Here is a 13,433-nt window from a genome sequence, read left to right as displayed (position 1 = left end):
CTTTAGAAACAAGAGAAGAGTTGTACACCTCACAACGCCCTGTTCAAACCAGTTATCTGAAAATGGAAAGAGTTTGGCACAACTACAAACCTCCCAATACATGGACGACCACCTAAATGACAAGGCCGGGCATGGACAGCATTAATCAGAGAAGCAGCCAAGGGTTGCTCTTCAAATTATGGAATCAAGGGGTCTAAATACAAATGCAGGCCACACTTGTTACATTTATATCTCAAAAATAAACTACTATTTTCATCCAGTTTACAGCTATGCATTGTGATGGCCTATCGCATAAAATCTCATTAAAATAGAGTGAAAAGTTCAAGGGACATGGGATACTTTTGCAAGGAACCTTGTGTGTAAAATGTTTGGAAAGTACATTAGGTTTCAGGGTGGTTATGTGAGCCAGTTATGAGTAGTTAGCATCTTACTTCTGACTGACAAATAGTCACAAATAGTGATCTCAGTTTGGAGAATAAAGGAATAAAACTGTTAATGTGATATTTCAGAGCACCTTTACACCACAACTCAAACTCAATTTCTTTTTTTTTAGCATTTTAACCAAATTATTTCGGTTATTCATACACTTACAACAAGTTTTATAAGGGAGTCATTCATGTTCATCTTATTTTCTATTGTGTAAATAGTGCCTGATCTATGATGTTGCTTATCTTTTTTATCTACTGTTCCCAGGATTTAAAACATCACATGGATTCATTTTCATGTTCCAGGAAGATAGGAGGACGCAGCGCTGCTAAAGAAATGTGAAAATCCCTAAAAAAGTATTTTACTGCTGCTGACTGTCTAACTTATACCTGCAACCTGCTGCTTTTATCACTGATATGAGTGACTTCCTAAATCTTCAAACTGAAATCCCTCTGAAGCTGTGCATTAAATGCTGACTACCCATAAATAATCTGTACACACACAAACTAACTGTGACTTAATTAGGCCACAAATTCATAAAGTATACAGATACAGGTGAAGTACATACTCTGGGCCACAGACAAGACACCGTCGCAGACACAGGTCAGAACATCATGGAGCTTTACTGGACCAGAGGACAGACAGACAGGCGGACGAGGGGCAGACGGAGAAAACAGACAGCCTCACCGATGGATTTCTGCCGCAGCATACCGTGCTGTGGACCGTGAGCCGAGCTGTACTGTCCACGCTCGTAGCCAAGTCCCAGTCCCGCCATCATCCCCGTCCCAGACTGATCCCCGTAGCTTGGCTGAAACGATACACGACAAAATGCACTTCCACACTTTTTTCATTTAAAATTTTTCCAGCTGACAGTTTTAAGCCAACGATTGGCCTTTTTTACCAATGACCTCATCTCTAGTGAAATCAAATACCATCCATCCATTTATTGGTTATGCCCAGTTAACCTTCTTGGGTTGTTGGGGGGGGGGGGGGGGGGGTATTAAAACTTACACAGAAGAAATAAAAAGAAATAAAAAATACAGAAACTTTATTCCCAGAACAATGTTCACTCTAGAATCTCTAATTACCGTTATTTTTTTCTGATCTTATTGGGAAAATCTGCCACCATGATCCTGATTAATCTGGTTTTTATGGCAGCTTTAATTCTTCTAGGCCCCGGCTTCACTAATAACAAAACAATATTCTTCATTAGATGAAGAAGCTTTCATTTTTTGTTTCCACATTTCTTTAGTTGGATTGAGATGCATTCTCATCCTGACAAATGATTTAATTATCACCAAAACTACCTGGACTAATGGATTGAGGAAAGCTCCTGAAGTTTCAATGACAACACGTGCTTTTGGTGTTCTGACCATCTGTAGATGAACTGCGCTGGTTTTCAGCAGCCAGTTAGCAGGTTTTATAGGATCGTGGCACCAAACACAGCAGATTCTCAGAGAACCATGTCTGCATCTCTACGACCCCCTGGAACGTCTGTTCTCCTGTTTAGCTGTAAGTTATGGTTCAAGTTTGGCTTCTCTTGAATCAGCTGATTTTATTTATTAAACATTGATCTCAGTTTCTGCCCATTACTTTTTTGGTGCATTTTCTATTTCTAAGGCATTTTGCTTTTTGAATCCTTTTTTGTTGGTTTGTTTGGTTCCACCTGTTTGTTTTCATTTTTACAAGTTGCTCGTTTTGTTTGGACACAGTTAAAAATTTAAAACCACAACTGCTTTGCTTGAGACCTTCATGCAGGCAACAAATTACAGACAACAAGGAAAAGTTTTGTATGAATTAATTGTCTGAGCAAGCCTTGGAGTGAGAATAGCTGGTTTGCTTTGGGAAGGGAGGAGACCAGTGAGAAAATCTATAGTGACGTTTGACAATTTACCACTGGAATTACTGTGGATGTCACACTCTATTTTGATCTTTGACCTTCTTTAAGGATGTTTAGAATCCTTTCTATTGTTTCAGATGGCAGCTCTGCTTATTTGGACCATTTTTCCTTCAATAAACCAGGTAAAAACTCCTCATTAATGTGTGCAAAACTCCCTCCTAAGCAGCAGACTGGTTTGCAGGGATCAGACCAAAGTTTTTTCCTCTACTTCATCTGAAAAAGTGCAATCCAGTATAATAATCTAAAAAATCAAGTTGACTGAAACTACTCAAAGAGCAGCAATTTCATTTTCCCCCCCGGAGACTAATTAATGTCGCAATACAAACCTCATTGCCATAGAAACTTCTCCCCCTGTCCCTCTTTGGCCCGTGTCCCCGTGTCCCCGACGCCTCGTTGGTGCTGATTGTCTGCTGAGCCGCTGCAAGAATTTCATCGAGTTTATCTGGGAGGGAAAGAGGGAGTGAAGAGACAAACGGAGGGACAGGGAGAGAGAAAGAGACGCACGACGATGAAACAGAGAAAGAGACAGCAATAAAACAGGTAGAAAGGTGGGAGAAGGTGACGGGACGTGTGATGGGACAAAGAGAGAGACGCTCAGCACGCATGGCAGCGTCCTTACTCAGAGCCATCTGATACACCGTCCTCTTCTTCTCTGCAACTTGTGAGGATTCGAACTCTAACAGGAGAGAGGAAGAAAGCAGTGAGAGTGCCGAGTCATGCTGGTCAAACAGAACGGCGTCTTTAACCAGGAGAGCAGCCGAGCGTACCTGACTTTTTTTTCCAAGGCGTAGCAGCTGGAAGGAGGACAAAAGGAGACTTAAGTTTTGGCAGGAGTGAAGGCGCGTTGTTACAGTGCATACTAATCATATTCCCCCGAGCTCGGCGAACTGAGTCACCCCGTGAAAAACGCACATTCACACCCCCGCAGCATGCAGCCAAAGCATGCACACTCATGGTACAGTGAACGGGCCGCTAACACATATGCTGCGCTTTCACGCCATTATGGAGGCGACTCCCACCTCTCTCCACTGTCAAACGGTCAGGATCCCGTCAGCGGGCAGCGAGGACACAGGAGACAGAGGAGAGGCACAGTTAGTGGTTAACCCAGTAAATGGAGAGGTGCAGAGAGGAGTGATTAGGAGGAGTTAAGGGTGACCCTCACATTCAGGGGTGTGACTGGTGTTTGGCGTAAATATGACAGAGACGGCTTCGATAAACTGCAGGTTCTATCGCCGTTCGTTTACTCCAAACATACCGAAGCAACATTTTCCAAGAACTTACAGCCAGTTTGGAGACCCTGTGCAGGATTAATGTTCTTGTTATCTTGCTGCTTGACTTATATGGGAAGTGGGACACTGCACCAATCACAGAGGGGGAAAGTTGAACACGCGTCACAACCAAATGAAGTTATTAGCATCAGAAGCAGCATATGGCCGCAGGCTGACGTGGCTTCATCACAGTTTGCTCTTTTCACCTTGATTCAAGGAAGGAAACAAGCAATGCAGCCTCACACTGTCAGACAAAGTCAGCTTCATTATTTTTTAGAGGATTTTAATTCACTAATGCAAACATATATTCATACTTTATGGGGAAAAAACAACAAATCTTAGTGTTTAGCTCAAGTAAATGTTGAACCTGATAACTGATAATAGCTGCAATACTAAGGCATTTCTAAACCTAAACACTGCAATGCAAAAGTATTCATACCCTTAGGACTTTTTAACCAGTTGTTCCCAACCAAAAACAGGATTTTATGTGATGGACCAAGACAAAGCAGAGCATAATTATGAAGTGGACGGAAGACGTTGAAATGTTTTACAAAAACAAAACAGAACCCCTAAAGAAATCCACAGCTGGAAATGATGGATCACATGTCTGTCATATAATTTCAGTATAAATCCAGCTGTTCTTTGAAGGCCTCAGTCGTTTGTTGGAGAACATTAACGAATAAAACAACATCCAAAGCTTTGAACATCCGACAGAGTTCTGTTCAATCCATCGCCTAAACATGGAGAGAGGACGGACCTCCTGCAGACCTACCAAGAGACGGACGTCCATCTAAACTGGCAAGGAGAGCATTAATGAGAGAAGCAGCCAATCTGCTTACAGAACAACTCAAAGCTATGTTTACATGCACAAAATGTCACGATTAGATTAATATGTAATTGGATTAAAAACCAAATAAATAATCAGATTGTACCATTTATATGGGCATTCAATCAATTAATCTGATCATAATGTGCCTTTTTATGCACCAGGCTTTATTCAGAATAGAACCACTCTGACATGCGCAGTTATCAAATGTCCCTAAAAAACACAAAAGAAGAACTTTTGTGTTTGCTGAACAACAAAAAATAGTAAATAAAGCCGTATTATAGGAGTTTGTCTTTTGGGCCAGGCCAGGCTGGACTTGCACCAGCTTCTAATTACGGTTGAAACGTTACTGATTAAATAACAATTTTGGGCTCTTTTAATATTGCAAATAGAAACGTTATTTTGGGAGCACAGACAGTTTTACTCCCTGACGTATTTCCACCACTCACCAACATGGAAACACGTTACGTTTAAAAAAAAAAAAAAAAGCACATCCACACTCTGGTCACTTTTCCTCATTCAAAACAACTTGACCCTGACAAATGTTTACCTGCGTGTTGATCGGATTATCAATCGGTATAAACCACCCGTCTCATTCAGGTTATAAATTTGTTCCGATTGAGCTTAATCCAATCACAATTTTCCGATTTGCTTGTTTACGTGCCGTTTTTATTCTGATCGGCCCTTTATTCCGATTACTTTTATCCATGTAGACGTAGCTTTAGTCATCCAAAAAAGCCATAAGAAGTCTGGTTTGTAATTAGCAGCGAGGTGGAACACGATGTTTGAATCAGATACGACTAAAATGTAACAATGCCTTCTGCTCACCACCCTTAAAACACCATCCTCACTGTGGAACAAGGTGGTGGCAGCATCATGCTATGGGAATGGTTTCCTTCAGCAGGGGAAGAGAGTGATGTGTTCATGGTTTTCATGGTAAAACGGTCCAGTCAAAGTCCAGAGAATCAGAAGCAAAACATTAAACCCGACGTTGACAGACACCATCCCTCCAATCTGAGCGGGAGTTATTTTGAAAATAATGGTTAGAGACATAAAAACTGACAGCAGGTTATCTTTTCCTTCCACTTTAGTTTAATGCTCAGCTTTGTGTTAGTCTGCCACATAATCACGACAAATGCAAACCTGTGGTTCAAGTTCAAGGGCTAGGAATACTTTTGCAAATTACTCTTTACATTTTGACATAAATATGAGCAATTCATTAGTTTTATAATGATGTCAGAAAACAACTTGGCTATTTCTGTTTCTTTTTTATAAATAATTATCAGTTTTTCCCCAAATCCTATTGCTTTTAAAAATAAATGTTGTTATAATGTAAAAAACAACAAAATTTGATTTATCCCTCTTTTCTTTGTATTTTTTATATATTATAGTGATCTTAATAAATAATGATCACATACTTTCTGTGGATCTTTTTCACACATTTTTTATTCAGTAAACATTAAAGCCAGTTAGCTCAGTTACTCTTTAGACTTTATTGATTTGCATTGGATTTTTTTCTCCTGCTGGTGCTTTAGATTTGACTCTGGATGTGAAATCTGCCAGGTGGTCTCATAGTAAAGGTTTAATTTACCACAGGGAACACTAATCTAATCAATTATGTGCCCTTTACAGTTAATACAATGCAGTTAAATTTAGTTTTCTAAATTCTTATAATGTGATGGTAGAAGCAGTGTTTGTTTTAACTAATCAAGCTGAATCCAGACAGCTGATCATCATTCAGTGTATGAAAATACATATTTCCAGTTTAATTCCCATTAAAGCTTGAGGTTTCTAAACATTTGACCCCTCATGGTCAGGTAGAAGGAACTGATAATTAGTGCAAAAGCAGCTAAAGTCCAAATATAGACTCTGAAAAAGATGGAATAACTATTGACAAAGACCAATTTAGGAGACTATAAGAAGGTCTGGCTCACCAGAAGCAAAATCAACTATTTGTCAGAAAATCCTGAGTAGGACTTTGGACTGAATCCAGGAATAATTTAATTGAAAATGTTCCAGGAGTTTATAGTGAGGATGGTGACATCAGAATAGAGGGTTGGTGGGGTTCAGGAAACCTGTGCCAGTGGGCCAGACTGGGTGTTCATGCTTTGTGCAGATCAGGTGAGGTCAAAACACCAAGAGAAGGCAGGTAAGAGGAGGAGCTGTGGAAAACAATTAGGCAAAAGGTTCATCTTAAAGGGCCAGTTCAGAATTTTTAAGGGGGCTTATGTTATCTTACCTGCAGAATATAAGTTTCCTGGCATCTTCATTTAGTATAATTTTACTTTAGTTGGCCCCAAAGCAGACTTCTACCACCTTAAAACTTCAACTTAAAAAAGTTGAAGTTTTCCTAGCAGTTATTGCAAACACTACTTCATGACATTTTAACCACCTGCATTGGGTGGTTATTAACACAGGAGCTGCTAATTTTTAGCACAGGACCTGGAGGAGCTGCGCTAATGATGCTCTGTTTAAAACACGTGAATAGAGCGTAACATGTCAGAAGTTTCCATTCAGTCACTGTCTGAATGGTACAGAGGTGTGAAAAGCAGCAACTGGTTCACGTGATATTGATGTTTTATTCTTGTACTCTAACAAAATAAACTAAACTCAATATATTTTATTAATTTAAAACAGCCTTATTTATTTGGTTGTTTGGCTGCTTGACAGGAGCCTGTCTGTGTAACATGTTTGCTTTGTTTTAGAGGATTTGGGTGCTTATAGCGCGCTCTCATAATAGTTTTACATTTTTAACATGAGTTTCAAGTGAGGTTGAGATTTGGGCTGATTTTATGTTTCACCTTGTGTCAGATCTGGCAACCCTGCTTGGGGTTTTTGCAGTAGTGCAACGATCCAAGACACAGCAGTTAGTCCACATGTGTGAATGGCTCAAAGAAACAAACATCTCGTCTGATTCACATGCTTGTGCATGACCTTAAAACAGGCTGTTTATGCTTGAAAATCTCTCAAATGTAGCAGAATTAAAACAATTCTGCAAAGAAGAGTGGCTCAAAGTTCCTACACCATGATGGAAAACACTCCAGTCTTGCAAATGCTTGATGGCAGTGGTTTCTGTCAAGTGTGGAACAACCAGATAATCGCTTTTTCACATAAGGCAAAGTTGGTTTGGACAGCTTTTTTTTTTTTGTTAATAAATGAAATTGTAATTTGAAAAAAAAATGTATTCACTTGGGTTATCTCTGTCTTATTTTGAAATTAGTTTGTTTATCTCCAACATTTAAGGGTAACAATGAAAGCAACAACAGAAACAAAATTTAAATTTAAACGTGAGGACAGATCAAAAGTTCATAAAACATAGTTTTGATTGTAGTCATCTTACTTTTGGCTCCACTAATCTGGATTTATACTGAATCAAGATGCCAAGAGAGTTATCCGCTGCAGGTAAGACATTAACGGCTCACTACCTTGAAAAAATCTTAAATTATCCCTTTAAGTTTTAATTTGGTTGTTAGCAGTTGAGAATGGCCATCTGACGGACTCTAGCAGCTCTATCTGTCGTTGTCTTTTATTCTCCAGCAGGTGCTCACTGAGCATGCTCAGAACCGCCCAGCAGAAGCGGTAAACACCAGAAGATTTAAGCCATCCGCAATTAAAACCCTGGCAAACATTGTGATCTGCGAGTGGGGGCGTTGACCCTCGCTTTGCACTCTCCTCCCACAATTTTGCCTCAAATAGAGATGGCTTAGCCGCACATAATGCTGTTACCATAGGAACAGACCAGGAGCAAAGTTAAATTACTCATCTCAATAATTTTATTCTTGGTGGGCTTTCTTCCAGAGGAATTAACAAAACTGTTCAACATAAGGAAGCCAAAAAAAAGGCACCTCTCCTCGTGTGACACCCGTTCTCTGACAGTGTTTGTGTTGAGCAGAGGGGCGGTTCGGTGGTCCTCTGCTGGGGGAGGACCAGGGAGGAGTAGGGGGTGCAGGGGGTTTAAAGGTAAGAGAGGCGGGCAGTGAGAGGGGGATCACAACGGTGGATGGCGACACTTTTCTGGCTGGGGTTACCTGTAGTGGGGGTGCTGGTAGTGACAGTGTGGAACCTCTGAAAAAAACAGTGAAACGCTATTGAGACCATCATCTGACGCCACTCTTCTTACTAAATAACTGCCGTCTCTCCTCTCTATCGTCTAAATTTATCCCTGCTCAAGTTCGCTTCACACTTTCAGAATCTTTGAAAGCCCTGCGCTCTTGCTTTCACGCTGCCTCCATCGCTCCTTGGTACCTGAGTCTGTTTCTAACCAGCACAACGCCCTCCTTCTTTCTCTGCATCTCCATAGCAATATGGTCCTTCGTCCCTCTGCTTTCATCTGCCAAAAGAAGCTAATTTAAGCCTGCGTCTTACCCATCTCCTCCAGCTCTGAAGTCATTGATTTGGACCGCAGAGCGATAGCTGGAGTGCTCAGCTTCTTGCTCTGCTGTGGGACTGGAAGACAGGGAACGGGAGACGGCAGCTGCGGTCAGTCAAGCTGCTCAATACGAAGCTTCAGCTGTTTTGAGTGATTATGGCGATGCTTACTTTTCTTCCTGGCGCCCTCCTCCATGTCAGGGTTGCGGGTTACCATGACCACCTTCACCATGAGGCTGTTGCCGCCCTGCCGGATCATATTGACGACCTGCCGATGGCCAACCTTCACGACGTTCTGACCATTGACCTGAGACACAAACCAATTATTAGTGTTTGACATCATTTTTCTACAGAATCAAAACCACACAAAGTATTCGCCCCCTAAACTTAACAAATGTTTAGCCTCGGTAAATGTTAAACGGATTGAACTTTTCCACTCATACTGACCCCCACAGTGCTGTACACTAGAGCCACATTCACCCAATCACACTCACACATTTGTACACCGATGCGCAGATTGGCAAATTGAGAAACATCGACATGTGACAAGGGGAAATTGGAATCAAACCCACAACCTTCCGGGTGCAAGATGACTATGTTGGCGGCTATGACTGCAATGAAGCTTTTGTGATAAATGGGTGTGAGTGTTTTACACCCTGTGGAGGAATGTTGACCCACTCTTCAGTCACATTGGGGGGTTTTCAAGCATGAATGTTCAGCTTAGAGTCGTGCCACAGTATCCGACTTGGGTTTAAAACAGGAGTGTCCAAATAAAATAACAAGCAAACAACTGCTGCTTTTTTGTTTTACCTGCTCTACAGAATGTGAACATTTTAAATAAACTTAATTACACTTTCTGTACTTTTCTGCCAATTGTAATAAATGACATCCAATCAGATTTTAATGCACCATGATCTGCATTTAAGCAAAACAGATTGGATAGATGTACCCGTTTACTATGAAATTAAAGAGCATGTAAAATGTGATTATTAAAAGTCAAATGCTTTGTGTTATTTTTAACTTTCAATTGTAACATCTTAACTTTAAAATGTGCTGTGTGACTAAATGTTTCTCCAAATGCAGTTGGAGGGCCGCATAAAATCAGCACAAAAATCAAGTATTGCTTTTATAAATACATATTCTGGCAAAGTCTAATAACATCACATCAAAAATGAAAGCGGTCTCATAACTAAGAATTAGTAGTTTATAAATACATAGATGTCGGTGCAGCCACTGGGAGGCGCCATGTTGTGTCGCCATTTCTGATTTCAGCAGCCGAAACGGGACAAACTTGTCAGCCGTACGCGTTTTCCCCTCTCTGTCTTCTATGTGAAGACGTGCTGTCAGTGGAGGAGTATTAACAAGCAAAGACGACCGTAGATCTTTCTATTTGCTGTTTTCTGTTGAAAAGGAGGACCATCCATACTCTTTGCCCAGCAAGACGGAAGAAAAAGTAACTAAGAAAAGAAAAAGTAGTAATAACCGGGAGAAAACGAGAGTCTAAATGGGTGCAGCTATTATTACCGTGAGGCAGCACGGACTCAAAACTGATGCGGAGGTTACAGCTTACTGCCGGACAGGTAAGTTAATTCAATATAAATATGAAGTTTATTTTTGGTGTTATGTTAGAAACACTGTGACAGACTGGCGACGTGTCCAGGGTGGACCCCGTCTCTCGCCCATTGATGCTGGAGATAGGAACCAGTAACCCCTCACGACCCCATGAGGGATAAAGCGAGTAAGAAGATGGATGGATGGATGGATGGATGGATGGATGGATGGATGGATGGATAGCTAGATGGATGGATGGATGGATGGATGGATGGATGGATGGATGGATGGATGGATGGAAGTTAGAAACAGGGCAGCTACTCTGTCCTCCAGGCAGAGATGGCTAATTTGTTCGTCTTGCCTCTCAGGGAGTGTGTGCGTATGCGGAGGGGCGGAGGGATATTAACCGGTTCACTCTTGTCCGTAGCGTAGCAGTGTGAGCGGGTCTGTTTATTCGTGTTTATAGTCGCTTTTTTAGAGCCAAAATTAGCGACTTCATATTCAGAAATGACAAGTCTGCTCTTCAAAAAGAACAGACTTGTCAACAGTGCCAAAAATCAAATAATAACCGTAGCTATTAGCTTTTAGCTTTTAGCAGTAGCTAATACATGGAGGACATGTTGTCACATTTATAACACTCCGCGGCTTCTGTAGTAGTTATTAAGTGCTTAACGGCGAGGTCGTTTGTAAATCATTTAGGGCGCCACTAGATGATGTGCCAGTGTGAAAATCTTACACACTGGGGCTTCAAGCCTGGACTTTGACTAGGCCACTCCAAAACCTTCAATTTGTTTTAGTTTTTAGTCGTGCAACAGTGGTCTTGCTGGTGTGTTTTTAATCACAGTCCTTCTGCATGGCACAAGTGTGCTTAAACCTCTGTTTAAGAACTGCTACCACTACTATCGGTAAGACGCTCACTTTCTGAAATGCTACGCCAGATGTAATACCACGCAGAGCTTCCAACTAGTTCCACTTTAGTCACGTCAGTCCGAAGAATAGATCCCTTAAAGTTCTGGGGATCATCAAAATGGGTTTTGGCTAAAGCTGCACAATATCAGAAAATCTTACAGTGTGATAATGTTAAAAACTGCAATGACAATATCAGGTGCAATTAATGCACATTTTCTGCTTTCCTTTCTGCCTCATCTGTGCTTCCTGTGCTCTGTGACCTTAAGCATTTTGGGCAAAGTTATTTGAGCATCTGTTGCCGTGAGACTCTGACCAACTGTGTAAATATTACATAAGCAAATAAAATGCAGGTTCATAGCACTTGGAATATATTAGCCAACAGACATTTACAATGACAACATATTTGTGCTGCCTTAGTTTTGGGAGATGTGAGACAGGCTTTTATGTTGTTTTTGGTCAACAGTGGCTTTCACCCTGAAACTCCCTCTTTTGCTATTGTTGAAATATGACCTCTGACCTTCACTGAAGCAAGTGAGGCCTGCAGCGTTGCTCTGGGTTCTTATGTGACCTCCTGGAGGAGTAGTAGGAGAAAGTCTGGCAGGCACTCCTGCTGGGAAGGTTCTCTACCGTTCCACGTTTTCTCTAATTGTGGATAACGACGCTGACTGTCCCGCAACCTTAGAAATGTTTCATTATTACAAGCCTACATACAGTTCAATGTCAGAAATCCTGTATCTCATCATCTCTTGGTTTAGATCAGGGTTTGAGTTGTTGTTCTTTATTTTAAGAAACAAAATCAGATTTAGATGGCAAGTTTCTGCACAAAAGGAGGGACTCTAACTTTAGTCTTGAAAGCTCTTAACAAACACAACAAACTTTGGAACAGATAAAAAAAAGTTTATTGTGTTTGTTAAGTTTGTTTCTTAGTAGAGATCCACCAATCCAATACCTGGGTCGCATATTGGCTCCAATATTGACTAATTAGATGGAACGACTATCGGATAACTGTTGCCTTTTTTAATTAGTATTATTAGAGCCGTATTTTTGGGATTTATGTGTTTATTTTTTTTGTTTATTGTATTATCTGAGAGTAACAGTAGGTGGCCTCAGGGTTAAATGGAGTCACAGGTAACCGCTCAGCAGGTGTGCTAATTGCCGCGCGGAAACATACAGTTTATGAATGTCGTCGTGGAGGTCGTAATTCGCTGTTGATCACTGCGTTGTGGCAATTATATGAAGCCATTGATGTGCAAGTTCACTGTAAGGGTGCAACAGTAAATTTCATATCTTGTTGAAGAGCACAAAATTAATAAATGCTGTACAATCATAGAAGTGTTAATTCATTGGATCCATGAGGACGACGCTTCAGCTAAGAGCCAGTCATCGGCTCCTCATAGGTTAGGTTCGTTTTTGTTTTCCGTCATCAAGAACAAGTCACAATAAATATCACCCACAGCAATGCAGCTACAGCGATCTGGTCACTTCAATTGTATGTTTGCAACGCCGGGTGCGTCATCACGCAGAACACACACAGCTGCTAGTGATGAGCAAACACAGAGCAACACGGAGCGAACGCCGGACCGAGCCAAGTCTGCCATTTGGAAACATTTCAACCGTGATACACAAACAGGTCTGCAACGAGAAAAATGCGAGGGGTGGTGATAAAGTTGGTGGATTAAACACCACAAACTTAAATACGCAATTTCAAAAGCACCATGCTAAAGAACATGCAGACCTTTTTTTAAACAATGTTTTTGACAAACCTGGTGCCTTCTCTCACATGGCAAGATATACGGTTCATTCACTCAGCAGTAGTATCGTATCGGATTGGTTCAGCCCAGGTACCGGTATCGTTTTGGAAAAAACAGGAATGCTGCATCTTTAATATAACATCATGCTGTCAGATTGGTTCCTTTGATGTGTTTTCTTGATTTCTAAAGTCAAATGATGGAGTTAATCACAGCAAATCTGTTATTTGACGATTAAATCAGGATCTGAAATCTACATTTTGTGTCTACCCAGGCTGGCTTGGTCAGGTATTAGAATTTGTGGCAATATTGAAGAAATCTGTATGGGGAAATAAAATACTTTTCCACACATATTAACCTAAATCTTTCAATAAGTTGGGCTCAGTTAAATACCTCGTAACATGACATAACGTTTTGTTGTTTACCATTATTGACTA

The 13,433-nt window shown here is 40.9% G+C and overlaps 1 protein-coding gene across 1 annotated transcript in view; it reads right to left on the bottom strand.

Annotated features, from left to right (window-relative positions):
* Nucleotides 1-13,433, bottom strand: part of shank1 (SH3 and multiple ankyrin repeat domains 1) — a 71,777-nt gene that overhangs the window by 11,077 nt on the left and 47,267 nt on the right. The window contains exons 3-10 of the mRNA XM_036147982.1: nucleotides 9,236-9,252; nucleotides 8,960-9,095; nucleotides 8,786-8,866; nucleotides 3,346-3,354; nucleotides 3,094-3,120; nucleotides 2,946-3,002; nucleotides 2,653-2,768; nucleotides 1,114-1,234 (exon numbers count right to left, since the gene is read on the bottom strand). Coding sequence (XP_036003875.1) covers nucleotides 1,114-1,234; nucleotides 2,653-2,768; nucleotides 2,946-3,002; nucleotides 3,094-3,120; nucleotides 3,346-3,354; nucleotides 8,786-8,866; nucleotides 8,960-9,095; nucleotides 9,236-9,252 — 564 coding nt within the window. The remainder of the gene's footprint in view (nucleotides 1-1,113; nucleotides 1,235-2,652; nucleotides 2,769-2,945; nucleotides 3,003-3,093; nucleotides 3,121-3,345; nucleotides 3,355-8,785; nucleotides 8,867-8,959; nucleotides 9,096-9,235; nucleotides 9,253-13,433) is intronic.

The sequence above is a fragment of the Fundulus heteroclitus genome, chromosome 16, assembly GCF_011125445.2.
Source record: "Fundulus heteroclitus isolate FHET01 chromosome 16, MU-UCD_Fhet_4.1, whole genome shotgun sequence".
NCBI lineage: Eukaryota > Metazoa > Chordata > Actinopteri > Cyprinodontiformes > Fundulidae > Fundulus > Fundulus heteroclitus.
Note: the sequence above shows the minus strand (reverse complement) of the source record. Positions and strands in the feature narration are given on the sequence as shown.